Below are 24967 nucleotides of genomic sequence, written 5' to 3'. Positions count from 1 at the left end.
GAGAGAGAGAGAGGTAATCCAGACCAGATCTGATTCTGGGTAAAAGAGGACTGACTCTCTCTCTCTCTCTCTCTCTCTCTCTCTCTCTCTCTCTCTCTCTCTCTCTCTCTCTCTCTCTCTCAAAGGATATTTTCCCCTAACCTTTCACTCTGATTGAACTGTAGGGAAGTTCAATGGGCATGTAATATAATTTTTAACAAGTTTCCCCTCCATTCTGTAGTTCAGCCAGGTATACAAGAATAAAAGTCCTCAGCTTCTTTTTTTTTTCTTTCGTATCTCTGATGAATGGAATATATGGTTTGTTTGTAGTAGAAGTAGGGGTGGTAGTAGTAGTAGTAGTAGTAGTAGTAGTAGTAGTAGTAGTAGTAGTAGTAGTAGTAGTAGTAGTAGTAGTAGTAGTAGCAGCAGCAGCAGCAGCAGCAGCAGCAGCAGCAGCAGCAGCAGCAGCAGCAGCAGCAGCAGCAGCAGCAGCAGCAGCAGCAGCAGCAGCAGTAGTAGTAGTAGTAGTAGTAGTAGTAGTAGTAGTAGTAGTAGTAGTAGTAGTAGTAGTAGTAGTTGCAGCAGCAGTAGTAGTAGTCACAGTAGAAGTCCATAAACACCCAAGAAGAAGCAAGACCTTAAGAAGATAATTACATGAAAAGCTTCAGACCACCACCACCACCACCACCACCTACAAAGAACTTTAGAAAACGAAAACCGCGAAGAAAAAGAACAAAAAAGAAAACGGAGACTGAAGACTGGAGGCTGGAGGCGGGCGGTGAAGAAAGGCGAGGCATCCCTGGCAGGCCGCGGTGAGGGGGGCGCGGAGTGTTTTGAGGAGCTAATGAACCAACACGCCCAAGACTTTGATGCGCTCCCATTACACGGCGTGGCAAGAGTGCGGGAAACAACGGGACCCTGGAAAGTAATACCGGGCGATGCTAGATGTGGAGGAAGAGGATTTCACTGTTTTATTTCGCCTTTCAGTTTTCGAGAAGGTTAAACAAGGGTGCCACATAGATAGACAAATAGAGAAATAGATAGATATTGACCACAGCATCTGAATACGATAAACACAACATTATAACAAACTATGCTGTACAATATCTTTTTCGCCTCTCAATTTAAAAGTAGCTTAAGCAATTCTGGTTTATACAAGTCATAATATATATATACATCCATTCAATGCAAAAAATGTTAGGTTTGCAAGATGAGAAGGAAGAGGACTGCAAGGGACTGTCCGATGTTTTTCTTCCTATTTCAGCTTTGAAGGAGGTTAAACAAGCCTGCTACATACAAGTCACATATATACATACATCCATTCAAAATACGAGATGATGGAAGTAATACCGGGAATGCAAGATGTGAAGGGAGAGGATTGCATGCACGGAAATGTCCATTGCGAGTGTGTGTGTGTGTGTGTGTGTGTGTGTGTGTGTGTGTGTGTGTGTGTGTGTGTGTGTGTGTGTGTGTGTGTTTTCGTCTCTCAATATTAAAAGATGTACGTACTTGCATGGGTCAGCCTTGTTTCAGTAGTGAGGATAAACAAAGCTGGCACACACACACTGATCATGTATACATCCATTTAAAACAAAGATGGTGGAGACAGTTTGTTATATTTGTTTTATTTACTGACTGACTGACTGACTGACTGACTGACTGATTGATTGATTAACTGACTGACAGGTTAGTTAGATAAAATACGGCATCACAAAGAGGTCAAAACGCAACACATTCAAAAGGGTTCGGACTCACAAAAGAAACACCCCCAGTTTACACACAGCAGGCTGAATATTTGCCTTCACTCGCTGATATCGCAAACCACGCCACGCCAAACACTCACCACAACCGCGAATACAGCTGCAGCGATAGCGAGAGTGTACCAACAAACACTGCCTTGCTCCTGTGTCCTGCGCCCCTGTGTGTGGGTAGATCCAGTCTGGCTGAGCACGGAAACCAACATCGTGACCTGTGATGCATCGAGGAACAGAATGAACTAATGAAATACTATTATCACTGACCCTCATATTACATCTTGTGGGTGCGTGTGTGCTCATGCAAACAATTTTCTTAACAGTGCTCTAAATATTAACAAAAAGATCTTAGCAATAACAGGGTCAATAATGGAGAGATGTGGTGGACGGGGAAGGTCCTTGTACTCTGCTGTTATGTCTCCTCTCTTAGTACTTAGTGAGGTGTGATCAAAGAGCGCGGAGTGAACTAAGGGTACGTTACTGTTTGTTATCCTTTGTAATCCTTTTTTAATCTCCCGTGATACCTTTCGTGTCTGCAACATTGCCTTGAGTGTTTCATTATAGAAAGTGTAGGTATGCGTGTATGTATGTGCATATGTACTCGTATGTATATATGAAGGCAGTGTGGAATGGGTGTATAAATATGAAGAGACTAAAGTAAAGAGAGGGATTGAAGGTTAATAGACAAAAGGAGGCAGGAGAGGAGAAACGAATGAAAGAAACATGTAATTTACGAGTACGAAATAGAGATAAACAAAACACCCTTAATAAAAAAGTGAACAATGACCTGTAGAAATCTAAATGTCAGGCACCGGTCATGCCAAAAGGAACACGAAGGAAAACAAAAGGAAGAATGACACTTGACCTAAAAAACAAAATAAACTTTTCTATGAAGCACACTGAAGAGAAAAGATAAAGCTAGACATGAACACTCTACAGAAATCAAACATTCCGTCACTCCAATCGGCTTAGCAAGGAAAAAATCAACGACAGAAGGGATTAAGACCAGTACAGAGAGAGAGAGAGAGAGAGAGAGAGAGAGAGAGAGAGAGAGAGAGAGAGAGAGAGAGAGAGAGAGAGAGAGAGAGAGAGAGAGAGAGAGAGAGAGAGAGAGAGAGAGAGAGAGAGAGAGAGAGAGAGAGAGAGAGAGAGAGAGAGAGAGAGAGGACACCAATTAATAGATGTGTTAGTGGGTCGAACAATGTAAATACTTGACACTTCCACTGACTGTTTTGTGTTTAGTTATCGGCCCACACGTCCTCAAATACAGATCATCCTGGATTAAAAGACTTACCAAACACAGGCAAGAAATAAAGATACTTGAAGGAAAAAAGAATAAGTTATCCGAACAATACTATACACTGCACCAGTAATTTTTTATGTACATGAGTATTAGTTTAGTTCCTCAAATAAAGTTTATCCTATACTGAGAGGCTCTTTCAAGGGAGCGCAGGTGAGAAATTAATACACCCAAAGGAGAAAATAATAATAATATATCCAAACCTTATTCTTATTACACGCTTCGCTCTGAGTGTTTATGTAAATGAGTTCAGTACTTCAAATAAATTTTATCCAACAATGAGAGGATTTTTCAAAGGAGCGCAGGTGAGAAATTAATATACCTGAGAGAGAGGTTAATGATAAGGTACCCGAACAATGCTACACACTTTACAGTTTTAATGTGAATATGAGTATCAGTTCAGTTTTTCAAATAAAGCTTATCTCACACTGAGACTATATTTTACGAAACGCAGGCGAGAAATATATATACACCTGAAGGGAAGAATAATAATAGGTTACCCGGAGAATTCTTTTCACTACACACTTTACTAATGGTTTTATGTGCGAGTATTGGTTCAGTTTTTTAAATAAAGCTTATCCTACACTGAGAATTTTTCTAAGGAGCACAAGTGAGAAACAAGTACATCTGATAGGAAAAATAAGTGTTGGTTAATAAAAATAAATAAATAAATAAATAAATAAATAAATACCATTAGCAAACACTTCACCGGGCGTTTCATGCGCGAGTATTAATTAAGCTCTTCAAATAAAGCTTATCCTACACTAGGAGAGTTTTTCTAAGAGGCGCAAGTGAGAAACAATTATGTCTGATGGGAAAATTAATTGCAAGTTAATCAAAAAAATGCCATAAGTAAACACTTCACTGATTATTTATGTGTGGGTATTAATTCAGTTCCTCAAATACCGTTTATCCTAGACTGAAAATGTTTTTGGAGGAAGGGGAGACGAGAAAAAAAAAAAAGGAGAGAATAAGTACAATGAAACAAATTACCCTGAACATTCCATAAACTCAGAATGAATACGTTTTTTGCAGGAAAGAGAAACGAGGAATAGAAAAAAAATACCTGAAGGAAGGAATGAATATAATGAAAGAAACTTGCCCAGAACATTCCATCTATTCATTTCTATATTACTTGAGTTTTTTTTTATTTTTTTTTTTATTGAGACCTTACTGGGAAGTGCAGGTGAGGAATAAATACAGCCAAGAGCAAGAAAGATCATAAGTAATCGACAAAACTCCTAACAAAACCAGTATTCATTTATTTATTTATTTTCTGTCATGTATTAGTACGGCTTATCGTATATTGAGTTTTTATTGCTAGGAGGCGCCTACGAAAAATAAATGTACCTGAAATGAATGAATAAGCAGACCTGAGGAAGAAGACAAGAAAACAATAAACAAAACCAAACAAAATAAAATATTTATATCGTATCTTAGCTCAGTTATTCAAAGACAGCTTATTCTGGACTTATTTTTTTTTATTTTGTTTTATTTACTTTTTTTTTTAAGGACGGTTAGTAAGTGGATATCTTTGAAGGAATACAGAAAAAAAAGACACAGATAATCAACAAAACTATTTATGTATCAATTTGCCAATTCAAATACGCCTTTATCTGGATTAAAACATTTTTTCTTTCCGAATGTAGCTTATCCTTGATTGGAGGATCTTTCTACAAAGCGCATGTAAGAAATGAATATCCCTGAGAGAGGCAAGGAGAAGGCAGGGCAGCTACATCAATCACGTAGTAATTTTGTTATTCGAATACAGCTTATCCTGGATCAAAAAAAAAAAAAAAAAAAATCTAAAAAGCACAGGTCATACATAAATAAATCTGAGGAGGAAAGATTTCAAACACTCAACTCAGAATGTTATTTTTCAGTTCAAATTAAAAATAAAGTACGAATCTAACAATAATAACACGTTTGCTCCATTCTCAACACACCTTTAGGAAGAAGAGACGAAGGGGAGGAAAGACAAGGAGAGATGCAAGCGAGAATATTCATGAAACACACTGTAATTCATACTAAGCTACCTGTCTCTTTAAAATACAATCAGTCCAACCTTTTCTGTGTTGCAGTTAATTCTTGAAACACACACACACAAGTCATGTTACATATAAGATAACACTACACAGATAGAAATCCTGACGAGAATACACATAAAACATTCCTCACCTCTGAAAAATACAACTAATCCAACCTTTCTTATCCTGCTGTGAAATCTTGAAATGTACAGAAGTTATAAATGAAGTTACGTTACATATACAATAACAAAGACGGGAATACATTTGTAACACCCTGCACTTCATACTGACCGAGCTTCCTGTGAACAGTATTAGAACAAGTCCAACCTAACTCTTCTTATCCTACGAAAGTTGTGTAACATAATTAACAAAAATACGAATCTTAATGAAAATCTACATGAAACACTCAAATAACCCATACTAACCTTTGAACACTATCATAAAAACCCAACTTTCCCAATCCTATAATGAATTCTTGAGGCACGCAAAAATAAGATCGAGACACGAGTGGACTGAAGAAAAAAAAAAAAAAAAAAACCGAGAAAAGAAATGATAATTGGGATACAGCGTGTGAATGAAGCAAAGAAAACAGATGAGTGAGGTAAAGAAAAAAAAAAGATGTGTGAGGCAAAGTAAATGTAAGATGGAGGCACAAAGGAAAAACGAAAGTAGAAAAGTAAAAAAAAAAAGTAAGAACAGCGTAAGAGTGAAACAAAGAGAACGGAAGAGTGAGGAAAAAAAAAAAAACATGTAAGATCGAAGCGAAATGGACAAATGAAAAAGAACGCAAAAAAAAAAAAAACGGTAATCGGGAAACACCATGAGTGAAAAAAAAAAAAAAAACATAAGATCGAGATACACTGGACAAATGAAGGGAAGTAAAACATTAAATTGGGTAATTGGGGCACACAATAAGAGAAAAGCAAAGAAAACGGAAAAGCGAGACAGAAAAAAAAAGTACGATTAAATCACAATGGGAAAAAATAGAGGGAAACAGTAAACAACAAAAATAAAAACAAAAAGCCTGATAGTGAGACTCAGCGTAAGGGTAACAAAGAAAACGGTAGGCTGCGGCATGGAAAGAGTGCATCCAGGCTTGTGTTTCCTGACGGCGCGGGAGGAGATGCCAATAAATCTTAATGGAGATCACATTCCCTATACCAGACAGTCCCCACACGGAGGAATTTTGGGGATTTACTTTTCCTTACTATATTGCCGGCTGTGTCTCTTCTGTTCCTCCATGCTCACGTTTTCTTTCTATGTTGCTGTGTTGTGTTGCCGTGTGTTCGTTTTTTTTTTTTTTTTGTTATATTGTTTCTTTCTTCTCAAAGTTTTATCTAATATATTTTTTTCTTATGTTCTTTTCGTTGACTTTATCAATCATCTATAACTTTGCCTTTTCTGATCTTTGTTCATTCTTTCTTTTCTTTAAGCCATATTTACTATTTTTTTTTCTTTTTCGTTAAATTTGATCATCTATAGCTTTGTTTTTTTTTTTCTTTGTCTTTATTCATTTTATTTCTTCTCTAAGCTATATTTGATAAGTGTATTTTTTCGTGCCATTCAATTAACCAATGTTTTTTTTTTCTTTTTCTCATCCTTTCCAAAGGGATGGACAAAAGAGGAAAATAAAATAAGGAAACAATGAATGTGAGGGACAAATGGCAGGTTGAGATAAAAAAGCGACTATATTAATACTATACTATATTCTATTTAGTCTTTTTTTATATTGTTTCTCTGTCTATTAATAATAATAATTTATGTTTAAAACTGTCCTCATTATATTGACAGCTATTTTTTATTGCCATCGTCATCATGTAATACCCATTTTTTTTTTATTACTAAGACTTTTTTTTTTGCTATATATATACGAACAAATATTTTCAAATATCAAACATTAACATTTTTGCTAACATGTCGATATATTTGCAGTTTTTCACCAAACTTCTAATATTTACTGAACACAGCTGCCTGCACATGGATAATCGTGTTGTAATTAGTTTGTAATTATATAATTAATACTGATACCAACACTACCAGCACCAGCAGGAGCAGCACCAGCACCATGGCAAGTATCACAAAGTAACAATAATGTGCTGTTCTTATCGTCATTAGTTTTGTTACCACTAACACTCACTGCATCACCATTAGCGGCGAAAATAGATAAATAAATAATAAGTAAAGAATAATAAATTGATAAATAATTACATAAATAAACAAATAAATATGCTGCACATAGATCAAATACAAGTAATACAAGTGATCTAAAAATATATAAAAATAACCCGAAAAATGTGTACTACTTCCTATAATAATTAGTTTAACTGACGCCAATACTAACACTGATAACACAGCCATAACAAACAACATAAGAGCGGCTAGTTCTTTTAATAATTTCTTTTGCTGACACTAACATAGCACCACCACCACCACCACCACCACCACCACCGCTATGACAAAGTAACAAAAACAAAAACGTGCAGGTCTTCCCGTCACGGCCTTCCCGGATGTGCTGTATTGATGCACATATTCTGACACTCTGCGTTTTTTTTTCATACCTGCAAAAATAAAACATAATTACAAACTTTATTTCAAATCCATCACTAATTTTTGGGACATGCATATAGATGATAAAAAAATATATATATATAGATAGATATATAGAGGTAGTCATTAATTTACATGTAATTAAGTGCAGTGCGTACATTTTCTTTTTACTTTTTTTATATTTTCACATTTTTTTTTTCTCTCAGGTAATAATAGTGTGTGTGTGTGTGTGTGTGTGTGTGTGTGTGTGTGTGTGTGTGTGTGTGTGTGTGTGTGTGTGTGTGTGTGTGTGTGTGTGTGTGTTTTATATGCAATCACCTCAATAATCATCATGACGGGAGCAATACTGGATGACTAATTGTTCTGAATTAATTGTCTTTCTGAAACAAATCCAGCAGGAACGCACGTACTGCACACACACACACACACACACACACACACACACACACACACACACACACACACACACACACACAAAGAGCTATTCAAGTATCAAACAAAATAATCATGTTAATACATCTTCACAATTCAATTAACAAAGTCTAACTATCGCACATATACAGTTTTATTTCTCTTTCAGTATATAACTTTATGAATGACTGAAAACACTGATACATTTTTCTTAGTATTTTTTTTTATTTTCTACCTGTTCTCTGCTGGTTTTAAGGTTCATATTTTTAAACACCCTGTTGTTTAGTAATCACTGTTTTTTACTGTAGTTTTTTTTCCACTCTTTGATAAAAGAATCCCTGTTGAACTTTTTCACAGTAATTTTTTTTCCACTCTTTGATAAGAAAATCCCTGTTGAACTATCACTAAAACAACGAAAACACCACTGAACACCGTAACAGCTCCCATATCTAAACTCTTGAGAACAACAACACTAAGGACCATCAAGACACAAAGACGAAACACACCTTTACGAACACTGAACTTAACTGAAATTAAAGAGCTTGAAGCACCATGCCAACAACTAATTATGTGGCATTAAACTATTACAGTTTTTAATGTAAGAGGGGTGCTGGCCAAGGTCAACAAAAAGACAGACAAAAAAAGACCCACTTAAGATGCAAACCCCGAAAGAGGATTGGCCAAAAATAATATTCAAAGTTACGAGGTGTCTTGAAGCCTTATTAGTTAGGTTCATATTGGGAGGATAACAAACTTGGACAAAGTAGGATAGATCGCTGGATTTCGACGAGTGTGAGGAGATAAGGAAGTCTCCCAGCATTACTTTGCGAATGTTATGTGTGCACTCCAGAAAGACCACGCCCACACCCAAATTCACACCCACGCCGGCAGCCACGCCCACATCCACACTCACTATCGTTCCGTAACTTCGCCCATAATGGCTGAAATGTTGTTGATTTAGGTGACCTCGCTCTCACGGCCTGACTGATCCGACGCTAATTGAATACATCTATTTAATTTGATGCCACTTAGCGCCGCACGAGTAGGTGGCGAGGGGCGCTGCGATACGAGGGAGGTGAGTGTTCAAAGGTGCACAGCGTCACCATTACGACAGGTGGGACGTGGACTAAATTGAGTTTTTTTTTTTTGGTGCGTGTTTCAATATCCAAACCTGCAACTGAAAAAGCGTCATCTCTGAAACGAAATCGATCTTCATATTGGAAGTCTGTTTTCTTTTTACGTTTTTTTTTTATTTTTATTTATTTATTTATTTTTTCTATTGACAGGGACGGGGAAGTTAAAAGTTATTGATCTTTATTTCCATATTTTTGCCCATTTGACTATTCTCCTTCACCCGTAAAAGAATGTTATAGTTACGTGGAAACATGTTCTCCTTTTTTATTTATTTATTTATTTATTTATTCTTTGTGGAAGCTGTAAATGAGCGAGCTTTATTCCCCACATTTTATTTATTTATTTATTTATTTACTGTTTGCTTTTCACCGCTCTTCTTCATCCATAAAAAAAAAAAAAACTTGTTATACTTAGGCACACATCAATAACAATTTCAAATGCGGTAAAAAAAAAAAAAAAATCACACAACGAATACATATATAGAAAGCGTACTAGTTGGCCAGAAGGTTGTCAACGAGTTATTTTAGCAACATTATACTGATGAGCGCTTTATGCATTCTTATAATAAAATAACAATAAAACTTTTAATTTTAATCATAGTTATTGTCTTTTATCGACATAATATTCTCTTACTAATTCTCTTTTTCACCTTTCTTGTCGCACTGTGTTGATAAGAGAATCCATGTAGCCAGTCTTGATATAACTCCTCCTAATCATGCCTAGCGCCTTCCACTGCAGACTTTCCTTCGTGCTTGCAATTCCTCTCTTCCCTCCTTCCTTATCACATTTATCTTAATACAATTCTTCGCTGTAATCCTGCCTGGCGTCCTCCATTACATAGCTTCCCTTCCTGTTATTATTCCTTTCTTCCCTTCTCTGTTATCACCTTCATTTCTTCAATCCTTCATCTCCTCTTCTCTTTCATAAGTACTAATTCCTTCTCTTCCTCCTTCCGTAAATTCCCTCAATCTTGCTAACTTTCTCCTTTTCTTCCCCTCCCTGTCAGTAATCCTCTGTATCACAATCTTTTACCTCTCCCTTCCCTCCTTCCTGGCAATCTTCTAATTTCCCTCACATAAACCTCACTTCCCTCCCTTGCGCGCACAAACACACTTTTCACTCCTTCCTTCCTTCCCTCCCTCCCTCCCTCCCTCGCCAAACCCTCCTGGCCCTCCATACACTAACAGACACTTGCAAATACACTTTCCAGCACACTTTTATCATTCTTTCCTCGCAAAACTATTCCATCTATCCAACACACACTTCTTATTTCTTCCCTCTCTCACCAAACCATCGTTCTTCTCATACACACTCACGCAAGCACTTCAGTCACACTTTTCATCGCCGTCCCTTCCCCGCACACACAGACACTCGCTTCCAACGCACTTTTCATCCGGTCTGTCTCTCGCCAAGTCGTCCACCTACCTCACACGCACTTGACGGACAAAATGCTCACCTTTTCTCTCACTTGCAAACCCATTCCTCCCCTCACATACATACACATGCACTTCCAACGCACTTTTCATCCTCTCCCTTCCTCGCAGAGCCATGCATACTTTTCCTAGCCCACCAGCACGTCATGTTGATACGAGTACATTTTCCCTCCCTTCCCTCCCTTGAGAGACCATCCCTATTCCTAATCTACTAACGCGCTTTAAACGTACTCTTCAGTCCATTCCCTTCTTAACACCCAAACTCTTACTTCTCGTTAACACAAGTACTTTAGGTATATTTCTCATTCTTTCCTTTTCCCACACACACACACACACACACACGAACTCTCATTTCTGATCCAATAACACACCCACTTTACAAATACAAGAAATGTTTTTATCTCCTTCCTTTCCTCACACACACAAACACTCCCTTTTGATTCACTGACTCACGCACTTTAGACACTCTGTTCATTCCTTTCCTTTCCTCACACAAACACTTCCTTTAACACATTAACGCGTCATTTTGATACACTTTTCATCTTTCCTTCCCTTGAGAAGCTATCCTTATTCTGATTCATTAACACTCCTTTCTCTTCTTTCTAACTCATTAACATTAACACACACATTTGACACAACGTACCTGACATATGATTCACATCCTTTCCTTCTCTACCACAGACAAAAGCTCACTTCTAACCCCACAAACACATGCAGTTCAGATATTCAAGACATATACTTTTGATCCCTTTCCTTTCCTCACACAAACACTCCTGTCTAACTCACAAACACACGCACTTTTAAACATTTCTCATCCTCTCCATCCTTTCACCCCAATAGCATTCTGCCTCTAACCTAAACCTTCCCCCCTCTCTCTCTCCCCCTCCAGGCGATGTACGAGCCGTCCACGGGGGACTGGGTGCTGCTGGTGAAGTGGGTGCAGGAGAGGGACGCCGGGGTGTACGAGTGTCAGATTGGCACCACGCCACCACGCAGCCACTTCGTCACCCTCCACGTTGTAGGTCAGTGCAACTCTGCTCCACTCACACTCAGAACAGTCACTCGCAGTAACATGGGGGTCTAAAAGGTTCAAAACTCTAAAAAACAAGCCAAAATACTAAACACTATCTAAACTCCAATATAAGAAACAAAAATTGCAAAAAAAAATTAAATATTGTAAAAAATAAATGAACAAATAAATAAATAATCACAACCTCAAAACATTCCATAAGACAAAACAGTCCCAGACAAAGTTGCATAAAGCAGCGTCAAAAACAACTTCGAAATTGCCAAAAAACCAAGCCAATGTAACTGAAAAGGTGTCCGCAGTGAGACGAAGTGAGACGAACACGCCCAAAACTGAAAAGAAAACAGTCTCTAAATATTCTAAAATAAGCCCCAAAACGCAGAGAACTGTTGAAAATAAAGCTTAAAGTGCTGTGAAAAAAAAAAAAAATAAATAAATAAATAGAAAAAAATAAATAAATAAAATACAATACAACAAGCATAAAATATATCACATGCTCAACATAATTCAATAATCAAGATATTTCTAACCAAAGTGTAAAACAGAGTAAAAATAAGTGCCAAAACTGTAAAAAAAAAAAAAAAATAATAATAATAAATAAATAAATAAATAAATAAATAAATAAAAAAAATAGAAAAAAAAATCATCAGTATAAAAGAAGCCCACACACAAGAACACGCACAGGACAGTTCAAGACAAAGTAAGGCAATTTCAAAATAGCCCAAGCCAGGCCCAGAATACTCGCAAACAAGTCCACACTGCCAAGAACAACCTCCAGATTTAAAGGGAAAACATACACACACAATAGAAAAAAAAAATAATAATAATAAAAAATAAAATAAATATATAAATAAATAAAAGAAAAAAAATAAATAAAAAACCCTACAATATTCCAGAAACAAAAAGGTCAAATAAAATAAAATAAAATAAAATCTAAAGCAAACTTAAAACAGTCCAACAAGTAAAAAAAAAAAAAGATCACAACAAACCAAACTCCAGAATAGCCTAAACCACACACATCCTCTCAAAAAAATAAATAAAAAAAAGACAAACTAATCTAAACCAGACTCCCCAAAAAAACACCCCATACAGTTCTAAAAATAACCTCGGAAACAGCCTGCCGCACTCCACCTCCCAGCACTTGAATCCTTAAAAGTTACAATCCATTCCATTTAATTTGACATATAAGCTCCTCCTCGTACCTCGCAGTCCCTCCTTGTGATGTATTTCATTGCCCCCCGCGCCCAGGCAATGCAAATAAGTGAACGTTTGCAGGGGACTAACGCTAACTGGTGGTCACTGAAGCTTGGAGGGACTTATGGGTCTGATCTATCAAGCTCCAGTGGGACCTTTCTATCAAGCCTCACCTCTCTCAAGCCTCTCATTTCCCTCTAGTGCTTGTGAATGTTAGGTCCAGCTAGAGCAGTTACCTCTCACTGGTCTGGTATGCACGTCCTTTCTGTCTCTCTTCTCTCTTCCCTCTCCCGTGCTAGTAGATAACTGCCCGCCCTGTCCTCCACCTGTTCACTTCCGTCCTTGGAGATTAGTGTAACTTACTCCTCTCTCTCTCTCTCTCTCTCGCTCTCTCTCTCTGTACGTCAATATTACTCCCTTTTTCCCCCCTCCTCTTTCCCCCTCTCCACCATCCCTCCACGGTACTCTTTTTTCCTTTTTTTATCCTCCACCATATCTCTCTCCCCCTTCTCTTCTCCATGGTTAGTTAAGGGTGGAGGGGGAGAGAGGGGAAAGGGGAGAGGGAAAAAGGTTGGGGGGAAAGAATGGAAGGGTTAGATTCTCTGTTTGTTTCCATGTATCATTTGGAAAGTGTGTTTTTCGGAGTAAAGGAGGGAAGCTGGTGTCTGTTTAGCTGCTGGTTTGTGTGTGCGTGTGTGCGTGTGTATGTGTAAGAGTCGACTGTTTGCTTTTATGTTACTTTTTTTATACTTTTATCCTTTGTCCATCTAGAATTTCGTACGATTATGCATCCCCTCTCTCTCTCTCTCTCTCTCTCTCTCTCTCTCTCTCTCTCTGTGTGTGTGTGTGTGTGTGTGTGTGTGTGTGTGTGTGTGTGTGTGTGTGTGTATAAACGCTTGTATTTCCCGTTCTCCCTTACACACACATACACACTTTTCCTTTATTTACTTTCACCAGTCCTTGTTCTCTTTTACTATTCTCTCTCTCTCTCTCTCTCTCTCTCTCTCTCTCTCTCTCTCTCTCTCTCTCTCTCTCTCTCTCTCTCTCAACTCCCGTATCTTTATCATTTTCTCTCTTATTCCGCTTCCGTAACTTCACTTTTTTTCCCCAGAGCTTTTATTTTACTCCACATGTTCGCCTCTACTTGTGTCCTACATTCGTGTGTCTGTATTCGCCACTTTTATTATTTTTTTCTGTTTTATATTCCTCGTAACATGGCGAAATTTTTCTTGTTTTTTTTTTTTTTTTTTTTACTTCAGCAGTCTTCCCCCAATCCCTCTCTCTCTCTCTCTCTCTCTCTCTCTCTCTCTCTCTCTCTCTCTCTCTCTCTCTCTCTCTCTCGTATTTAGTTCAGTGTCAAATTAAGTTTAATGTCAAGTAAGTGAAAAACAAAAAAACAAAGCAGCTACACTTTTTACTCTTTCTTTTTAAATATTACGTATTTTCAAGCACTACTGTTGTGTTGGGTTAGGTTAGGTTGCATTAGGTTAGGCTGCGTAAAGTTATTTTTTTATTTTGTTTTAGGTTAAGTTAGGCTAGACTGAGTTAGATGAGGCTAGGTTAGTTTAAGTTAGGTTCGGTTAGGTTAGCTTGTGTTAGATTACGTTAGGTTAGGTTAAGTTAGGATAGATTAGGTTAAGTTGGGCTGGGTTGGAATAGGCTTGGTTAGGTTATTTTTATTTTTATTTTAGTTCAGTTTACTTTAGGTTAGGTTAAGATAGCTTTCTGATTAGATTAAGTTAGGTTAGGTCAAGATAGGCTAGGTCATGGTTAGGTCAGGTCACAGGCTACGTTATTTTAGGTCACTACCATCACTGGTGTCATTTTCTTTTATAGCAATTAGTCTTGTCTTCTTGTCTCGGGGAGAAAAAAAAATGATGTCCTTGCTTCTTTGTGTGTCAGAGAGAGAGAGAGAGAGAGAGAGAGAGAGAGAGAGAGAGAGAGAGAGAGAGAGAGAGAGAGAGAGAGAGAGAGAGAGAGAGAGAGAGAGAATCACAGTTTTGCTTCGGGTGTTGTGTCATGGTGGTATTATTTTTGTCAGTTGTGAGGTATGGATTTTCTTTCTCTCTCTCTCTCTCTCTCTCTCTCTCTCTCTCTCTCTCTCTCTCTCTCTCTCTCTCTCTCTCTCTCTCTCTCTCTCTCTCGTTCAATTTGCCCCGTTTCTATTTACCTTTCATTTTCTCTCTGCTTCCCATCACTTTCTTTCAATTCACTCACTCCTTATTCTTTCCTTCCTTTTTTACTCTATCAATCGTTAACCTTCTCTCTCTCTCTCTCTCTCTCTCTCTCTCTCTCTGGCCTATCAGTAAGCAGTAGACAACACTCTAATTCTCTCCTGATTACACACATCAGTTCCCATTATTCCCAGGGAGAGCACAGGAATTTCTCTCTTTTAATAAGGGCGGTACACCAATTTCAATTTCTTTGCGCTTATGCCCGTGACTTAATTAAAAACGATAGTGTTATTACCTATGAAAATTTAATGAAGCAGCGACCCCCTCCCCCTTTGCTTTACATTCAGTATATTTCTGATCTTTTTTTCCCTGTTTTTTCCTTTTTTTTTTTTTTCTTGAGCTTCTGTTGACGTGGTCTTATATAAGCTATTTACTGAAGATATATATTTATTTATTTTTTATCTTGTTCTTCTTATTTACTTTACTTTATTTATATGTGTATTTATTCCTATTTTATTCATTTATTTTTTTGGCGAAGTTAGCTTGGGTATATTAGAATTAGTGGCTCCGTTTTCTTTCACCAAAATTATTATTATTTTTTCTTTTAATGAGCTAGCAAATAATGTTTATTATTTGTCGTGGCCACTTCGCAAATCGACATAATTCCCTCTTTTCTGTACTTTTTCAAGATGATAAAGCTGTTTAAAAGTATTTAATCTCGATGGTTCATGTTTATACAATACTGTTATTCTTTAATACTTCTTTCTTCATTAATTTTCGCGCAGAGCATGAAAGGGTGAGGGGAAACACTTGAGCACAATAAAGATATTAACTGGACAAGTATTTTTTGGTTCAAGCATTAACATAATGAGTTTCCGCGGCGCTCCGAATGTTCTTATGTTGATATGTTTGGCAAATCTTGATAATAAAAGACTTGGATATTATTTGGGAAGCAGGAATAGATTATCAGTTGTCCTCTTACATAGTTATTCATAAGGAAATTACGTGCTAGTATTTTGTTCGAAAAAAAATATTTGTTTTTATAAATATCTTGATAACGAAATTACTGAAAGCTAGAAAATCATTTATGGTCTTATATACCTAAACTTTAATATCGAAATGATGTGCATATTATTTGGAAATGCAAACACATTACTTTACGATGATAAGGAATCGATATTATGAAAGTAAACGAGTCTATGAAATGCTTTCTAATCAACCTTCACCTTTACGATGCTACATCTCTTTAGCTTATCACATGCAACCTTGCTAGGACCAACAGATCAGTGGACGTTTGCTCTCCCTTTGTGTTCATCTATTTAATCACCTCGAGTTTTCACAATAAATGCGTTATGAAATCATTACTTTCTGCTCCCTGGTAACTGCGTGTCGCTCCTCCCACTTCAGTGAAAATAAAATAGTATTAGAGTGAAAATAAATAAACGTGCAACTAGTCACGATTTTCATAAACTCTTTGATAACCGACTCTGCAAAAAAATTAATAAGGTTATGTTTTATTTAATATACGAGCTGGATTTTCTCTTCATAAACTGACTCTCTCTCTGTGTGTGTGTGTGTGTGTGTGTGTGTGTGTGTGTGTGTGTGTGTGTGTGTGTGTGTGTGTGTGTGTGTGTGTGTGTGTGTGTGTGTGTGTGTGTGTGTTTCTCTTATTAATCTATTTGTTTTAATTGTGCACGTAATTCTATGGACTAGTGTCGGTATTTAAATACGAGTATTTTATAAGCAATTGTATTCTTATTGTTTTCTTCGTTATTATTTTTCTTTTTAATCTATAGGCATGTGATTCGTAGTCATGGTCGATTAAAATATATATGTCCCTATCAATCAATCGGTCCACCTATCTGACTATTTATCTGTTTATCTATATATCTTTCTATCCATCTGTCCACCTATTCATTTGATTAGCTTATTTTTACCTTCTCTATGACTTGAAGCATTTGGGAAGAAAAAAAAAATCCCCCAGAAGAAGAAGAAAAAGAAGAAGAAAAAGAAAAAGGAGAAGAAAAAGAAAAAGAAAAAGAAAAAGAAAAAGAAGAAGAAGAAGAAGAAGAAGAAGAAGAAGAAGAAGAAGAAGAAGAAGAAGAAGAAGAAGAAGAAGAAGAAGAAGAAGAAGAAGAAGAAGAAGAAGAAGAAGAAGAAGAAGAAGAAGAAGAAGAAGAAGAAGAAGAAGAAGAAGAAGAAGAAGAAGAAGAAGAAGAAGAAGAAGAAGAAGAAGAAGAAGAAGAAGAAGAAGAAGAAGAAGAAGAAGAAGAAGAAGAAGAAGAAGAAGAAGAAGAAGAAAGAAGAAGAAGAAGAAGAAGAAGAAGAAGAAGAAGAAGAAGAAGAAGAAGAAGAAGAAGAAGAAGAAGAAGAAGAAGAAAAACGATAAATAGAATATAAGTAGATACCAAATAAATAAACAAAACTGACGACACATTTGCAACATTTTTTTCTATTTCTCGTATACTATTTTGGAAGCGGCAAGTAACCATCATTTCCTTACATGTCTACCTTCCTTCAAACTGAAAACAACGTTACGTCTATCTATAGTGAACTTCCCAACAGTATCTCTATAGTACCCAATAACTTAGTAACCCAATGATCCATCTAACCTAACCTTAAGTAAACCAATAATCCATCAACAATAATCCAATGATCTACCTACCTATAACAATCCAGTGATCTTTAAGTCTTCCTCCTCTTTGTGTCCTGCAGAGCCCCGCACGGAGATCCTTGGCGGCGGTGACCTGCACATCAACACAGGCTCCACCATCAACCTCACCTGTCTCGTCCTGTACCACGCCCGCTCCCCCGACGCCCTCATCTGGCTCCACGAAGGCAAGGTAAGTGCGCTCTCTCTCTCTCTCTCTCTCTCTCTCTCTCCTCTCTCTCTCTCAATACCATCATCACCACCCTCATCTTTTCACAACTTTGCCCATCTTTCCCTCACTAACGCACAGCCTCCTTAAATTACCACTCATAACCACCCAGACCCTTCCTTCCCTTCCTCTTCCCGTCCTTTCCTGCAGCACTTCCCAGCACTTACCTCCGCCCTTCACTCGTCCCTCAATCCAGTGCAACAAGACTCATTTCTCATTCCCCGCGCGAGTCCAACACAAACTTGAACGCCGAGGATTCAGCCAGTGACTTGAAGCATCCGTTTTCTTCCTCCCCAACTCCCGCCGCTGAGTCTCAAGGGGGCACTAAATTCAGGCAGGATGCAATGGTCTCCAGCGGACCCAACACGCCTCACTGTCTCTTTTACGCCCCCCCGTTGCCCACTGCTGCTCTAAAGGGACTGGCTGTACTCTCTGTCCCTCTGTGTTGGTTCTCTATTCATTTAATTCCTTGTTTTAGGGTCGTAAGGTTAATTTTCACATGCTTATTTTACTTTTAATTCTTTCATAGGACTTCCTCTTCTTCTTCTTGATCTTATTAATTCCTGGTAATTTTTTATCCTCTCTCATGTTTTAGGATCACAAGGTTAATTCTTACGTGCTCAGTTTGTTTCTACTTTTATTCTGAGGCTGGTGAATTTATATTCTCTCTCAAAGTAATTTCGTTTGATTTTCTTCTCATTATCTTCTTTACATTACGGAGTAGTAAGGTTAATTTTTACATGCATGCTTAATTTATACTTTTTGTTCTAAGATGGTAAATATCTATTGCCTCTCTTATCAAGGTTTGTGGCAACGCTTCTTCTTCTTTACTGTTTTTTTTTTTTATTTTCTTCCTTATGTTGTAGGTTCGTAAGGTGAATTTTTACATGCTTACTTCTGCTTCACTATTTCTCTTTAAATTTCTCTTGTTTCTCTTATGAAGGTTAATATCAACACTTCTTTATTCTTTTTTGTATTTCATTTCCCTTTTTTTCTTATTCCCTCTTTGTTTCATCCATTAAAACTTTCTCACACTCTATTTTTTATCTTCGTTTTATTGGTCTCCTTCTCTCCCTCTCTTCCTCCTCCTTCTCATCCCCATTTCCATATCATTCTCTAACCTATTCTTTCTTTCAATTTTTTTTATATCATTCCTTCATTCCTTCTTGCTTTCTTTCAATTCCAAAGATTCCTTAGTTCAATTCTCTTTCCCTCCTCCCTCATTCCATCAATTTCTTCCTTTCTTTCTTCCCTCCCCCTTCCTGCATTTTCCCTTGTTTTTTTTTTTTCTTACACCTTCCCTCCTTTATTCTTTCCTGCCTTCTCTCTTTTCTATTCTTCAGCCTTATATATATATATAGTATATATATATATATATATATATATATATATATATATATATATATAGGCAATTTGTGAACTGCCTGGTTAGGTTAGGTTAGGTTAGGTTAGGTTAGGTTAGGTTAGGTTAGGTTAGGTTAGGTTAGGTTAGGTTAACCTAACCTAACCTAACCTAACCTAACCTAACCTAACCTAACCTAACCAGGCAGTTCACAAATTGCCTGAAAAAATAAGTCACTTTACAAATTGTCTGGATTCAGGTATATAATATATATATATATATATATATATATATATATATATATATATATATATACTCGTATATATATATATATATATATATATATATATATATATATATATATATATATATATATATATATATATATATATATATATATATATATATATATATATATATATATATATTTTTTTTTTTTTTCCCTACTTTTATCTTCTTTCGTTCTTACATTTCTTTCTTTCTGGTTGCACTTCCTTCTTAACTTGCTCTCTTCCTTCTTTCATTTCCCCATTCCTGCCTTTCCTATTTCCTTCCTTTCTTCCCTCCTACCTTCCTACCTTCCCTTCCTTCTTTAGCTATTACTTTCCTTCATTCTTCCCTTCCTTCCTTCTTTCTTTCATTTATTTCGCCATTCATATCTTTCATATTTTCCTCCTTTCTGCCTTCATTCCTCCTTCGTTTCTCTTACTACCTTCCTTCCCTCCAGCACTTTAGACAGACAGAAAGACACACACACACACACACACACACACACACACACACACACACACACACACACACACACACACACACACCACACACACACACATACAGGCAGCAGTTCAGATCGTCAGCATTTACCTTGAGAAAGAGAAAGAATCGCCTCGAGGCTACGTAGTTCGGGATATTAATTCCAAATATTTACAGGAAAGGTTTGCGACAGGATATTGCGAAGCTTCATCAAGGGAAGGAGAGAAAATATTGCTTGCGCCAAGTTGCCTCTCTCTCTCTCTCTCTCTCTCTCTCTCTCTCTCTCTCTCTCTCTCTCTCTCTCTCTCTCTCTCTCTCTCTCTCTGTTCACTCAAGGCTAGTAGACTATATTTTTTTCTTTTATCTTAGTAATCTACTCTCTTCTTTTTTCTTCCTTTCCTTCATACCTTCATATCTTTCTAAAACGATTCTCTCTCTCTCTCTCTCTCTCTCTCTCTCTCTCTCTCTCTCTCTCTCTCTCTCTCTCTCTCTCTCTCTCTCTCTCTCTCTCTCCATTGCTCTCTTTGTAACTAATTAACCTCGTGCTCATCTTCTTCCTCTTGCATGTTCTCACCTCCCCCCTCCACCCCCGCCCCCCCCCTCTCTCTCTCTCTCTCTCTCTCTCCTCTCTCTCTCTCTCTCTCTCTCTCTCTCTCTCTCTCTCTCTCTCTCTCTCTCTCTCTCTCTCTTCTTCTCTCTCTCTCTTTCTCTCTCTCTCTCTCTGACCTCCCTTTCTTCTTGCCTTCCTTTCTCTCTTCGACTCTCACCTTTCTTCTTGCCTTCCTTTCTCCCTTCTACTCTCACCTTTAATTTCCTTTTCCGTGGCTGTCTCCTCTCCTCTTTTTCTTTCTTACCTTCCTCTTTCATCTTTCCCCTTGATTTCACCTTTCTCTCACTTCCCCCCGTCTGTCTCTCTGAATGTCACACTTTCTGCTTTTATCTTTCGCATTGCAACACCATATAGCATTTCATCTATCCATCCTCCGATCCAACAATCAATTACTCAACCAGTTAGTCAATCAGTTAATCAACCAATCAGTCAACTAATAAAATCAACCAGTCAGTCAGTCAACTAAATCCTCAATGAATACGTTTACTAGTTATTCAGTCAATTAATCAATCAATCAATCGGACAACCAGTATCACTCAATCACACACTCAAGCAGTCAGTTCTCACGTGTTTATTAGTTACTCAGCCAATCAATCAGTCAATCAGTCAGTCAGTCAGTCAGTCCTTTATTCACTCACTCCCTCACTCAAACTCCCCTTCATCGCCTTCTGCAGGAGATCCACTACGACTCAGAGCGGGGGCGGCGTGAGTGTGGTGACGGAGGCAGGCGAGGTGACCCGCTCCGCACTGCTCATCCAGCGCGCCACCCCGGACGACTCAGGGCCAACTACAACTGCCAACCCAGAGGCGCCGACCCAGCCACCGCAAGAGTTCACGTCATACACGGTGAGTGGTAGCGAAAAGGACGTGGGTTAAGTATGCACAAGCCTCTCTATCATACTTTCTCTCACCCCCCTATTCTCTCCACCCTCCCTAATGCAAGAGTAAACCAGCATCCATTAATCTCTCATCCATATTCCGTCCACCTCCTAAATGTAAGAGTGGCGGTGATGAGAGGGCGTGTTGTGTGACTAGGGATGAAGGATTAAAGGAAGTGATCACGTATACTTGCACTAGTTAAGCAAAATCCAGCAGACGTTTGAGTTTGTGTTAATAAGTACAGAGAGAGAGAGAGAGAGAGAGAGAGAGAGAGAGAGGAGAGAGAGAGAGAGAGAGAGAGAGAGAGAGAGAGGAGAGAGAGAGAGAGAGAGAGAGAGAGAGAGAAAGGAAGTACACCAGAAACGGAAGGAACAAAAAGTAACAGGGGAGGGCCAAAGCAAGATATAACTCAGCAAGGTCCGTCCACTGCAGCCACTCTCGCCCCGTGCAGTGATGAACCGTGACGCCATGAAGGAACCCGTGAATCACTCCCCAAGGGCAACACGCAGAGCTCACTATCATACACCACTTCCAATGGCAATGAATCGTAAGATATTTGTGGTAAATAGTCATTGACGTTATTATTGAAAACTTATAGGTTAGGTTAGGTTAGTTTAGGTTACGTTAAGTTGGGGGTAGATTAGGTTAAGTTATGTTAGTTTAGGTGATATTAGGTTAGGTTAAGTTAGGCTGAGTTAGGTTGGGTAATGTTAAGTTAGATTAAGGTAGGTTAATTTATGTTATGTTAGGTTAAGTTAGGTTGAGTTAGGTTAGGGCAGGTTAGGTTGGATTAGGTTAGGTTATGTTAGGTTAAGTTACGTTACGTTACGTTAGGTTAGGTTAGGTTAGTAGTATATGATAACTGTAAGTTGGAATAACTCATATCTTCACCCAATTATTACCATACTGCTGTCAAAATTGTTCCTGCTTATGGTCTTCCTCCTTTGTACGTGGAAAGAAAAAGAAATAATGTCACAGTACACATTAAAGCACTCGATGAAAAACTGCATCACCACTCAGGGCGACTGTACAAAAAACAGCAGCATTCTAACAAAAGTGGGGGATAAAAATAGTGATATCAAAGAATCTAGCACAGCAGATGCCAAAATATTACATCACTACTTGGGGCAACTCTATAAAATATTACATCACAAAAAATATTACAACACTACAAAATATCACATTACTACTTGAGGCGCCTGTGAAAAAAAAAAAAAAAAAAAAAGCGGTCTGGCGGGAAAACTTTCGAGATATCTGGAAGGAAGAGGGCGCTACTCAGCATATTATTGTTTTTTCTTATCAAAATTAGATCTATGGAAGTGAGGAGTGAAGGGAGGCGCGAATAGGTACATGAAGTAAAGAATACCGAGGAAAAAAAAAAAAGATAAGGGGAAAGGGTAAGGATGGGAAGGGATGACCTGAGAAATACTAGTGGGGAATGGTGATGGAGAATGAAGGGAAGGATTAGGAAGCAGGGATGACTGAAAAGGTGAAGTGTACGTAATGGAAGTGAGGAGAAGAGGTGGCGAAGAGTAGGGGTGAAGGAAACTGAAGAGAAAGGGGCTGGAAAAGTAGAAAAGGAAAAGGGACGAAGAACAATAGGATGAAGGAAAAAGTTAAGCAATAGCGAATAGAAATAGAGGTGAAGGGAAAAATCTGAAGGAATCAGGATGAGTAAGGATAGAGATAATGAATAGAAGAGGTGAGGAAGAGAAAGAAAAAAAAAAGGAATTGACTAAAAGAGGTTAAGAAGAGTAAGTGGAGAGAAAGGGTGAGGAAAAGTAAGGATGAAGAAAATGAGTAAAATGAATGAAAAAAAAAAGTAAGAATGAGAGGAAACAAGAAGTGGCGCGGAAAAGTAAGAACGAAAAAAAAAATGAAAAAAAAAAAAACAAGAATGAAACAAAACGAGAAGATGAGCAGATGAGACGCAGAAGAATACGGAATAACAAGGAAGATCAAGGAATAAAGAAACTTAATACAGGTGTGGGCGAAGGGAAGGCGGGTCAGGGCGAACATGGAAGGGGCGAAAGGTCACAGGGAGGCGAGAAGTGAACAATGAGAGGACGAGGGGGTGACTTCAAAGATTATACACACTCTGGTTATGTTGCGGGGGGAGGGAAGGAGGGAGGGAAAAAAAAGGGTCGAATGGAGGGGAGGAGGGAGGGAAAGGAAGGGTTAAAAGGCTAAAGGGTAAAGGATAAAAGGCCAGAAACGTGTAACATTCAAAGATTTTATGGATTATTGGTTATCTACTGAGAAACAAGGAAGTGGGAGAAACAATAGGAGCACAAGAGGACGGAGGACAAGGGTGAGGCAAGGCTACTGAGGCTCAATGGGGAACTTAGAAAACTTTTTTTATAATCTTATTGGTTATTTGCAGCTGGGCGAACAGAGAGGAAATTGGAGGAGGGAAGGCGAGGAAGAGCGAGGGAGGGTGAGAGAGAGCCAGCGATTAAAGGCATGATGAGGAGCGTGAGGGAACTTGAGAGACATTATTGGTCATCCACGAGAGCGAGACCCAATCGTGCGCCGGAGACCAACACGGAACTATGGCGCGATAAAAGAAGAAAAAGTTGCGTTACGGATGCACGGTATTACGGCGCGGTCAGGGACGCACTAAAGTATTCCAGTTGTCACATTCTGCGGTAAAATATGATACGGATGTGATTCTTTGGTACAGTTTGTGAGCCTCGTGAATAAGCTGCCAAACGAAACAAGATAACTACCTGAGATTTTTTTTTTTTTTTTTTTTGTGTGTGATTTCTGGATTTTTGATTAGTTTTTTTTTTATTATTATTATTCCTACGACTTAAGCCTACTAAAAAAAAAAGAAGAGGCATACCTAGACACCTGCCAAACTAAATTAAATAACTTTTTTTTTTAAATCTATTATAATTACTTTTTTGGGGCCGAATAATGAAAATTTGTCCTCCTTTTTTTTTCTTTTGCAACCTTAGTCCGACTCCATAACAAAAAAAAATAAAATAAAATAAAATAAAATAAATAAAAAAAAAAAAACAAGAAAAGCAAAATTAAAAGAAAATCCAGGTCCGTATTTCAGAAAAGTACACAACACTGCGCCTCTGTAATATGGGAGGTTGCAGGTGGGCGTGAGCACAAACAGGCGGTACTTCACACCTGTGGCAGTAGAGAGGCAGGTGGGATCCCCGGCAGCCCAGCACTTCCTTATTATGCTCAATACGGCTATCTATGGATTTCTGTAGCACATTGTGAATATTGAATTTCGTTGTGTATAAGTAGGCAGTGTGTGCAGCGCGGCCCCTGAGGTACAGGACGGGGGAGGGAGTAATGGCATGTGTGTGCGTGTTCTTATCTTCTGTACCTCCTCCTTTTCTTCCTCTTTCTCCCACTCTGTTTCAAGCTTCCGTCTGTAGTTTCTGAGACAGCAGGAAGGCATCTGAGAACTCACAAGGATTTCACCGCCTCCCCTGCCACTACCTGCCTATCCTGTTACCTGTCCGTCCTTTCTTTACCTGTTCGTCTTGCTACCTTTCTGTCCTGTC

The 24967-nt window shown here is 38.1% G+C and overlaps 1 protein-coding gene across 1 annotated transcript in view; it reads left to right on the top strand.

Annotated features, from left to right (window-relative positions):
* LOC135109133 (uncharacterized) overlaps nt 1-24967 on the top strand; it is a 130400-nt gene that overhangs the window by 66821 nt on the left and 38612 nt on the right. Inside the window, exons 5-7 of the mRNA XM_064020222.1 lie at nt 11475-11607; nt 17696-17823; nt 21236-21407. Coding sequence (XP_063876292.1) covers nt 11475-11607; nt 17696-17823; nt 21236-21407 — 433 coding nt within the window. The remainder of the gene's footprint in view (nt 1-11474; nt 11608-17695; nt 17824-21235; nt 21408-24967) is intronic.

This window comes from Scylla paramamosain, chromosome 18 (genome assembly GCF_035594125.1).
Source record: "Scylla paramamosain isolate STU-SP2022 chromosome 18, ASM3559412v1, whole genome shotgun sequence".
In the NCBI taxonomy this organism is placed as follows: Eukaryota; Metazoa; Arthropoda; class Malacostraca; order Decapoda; family Portunidae; genus Scylla; species Scylla paramamosain.
This window is presented reverse-complemented; position numbering and strand designations above follow the sequence as displayed.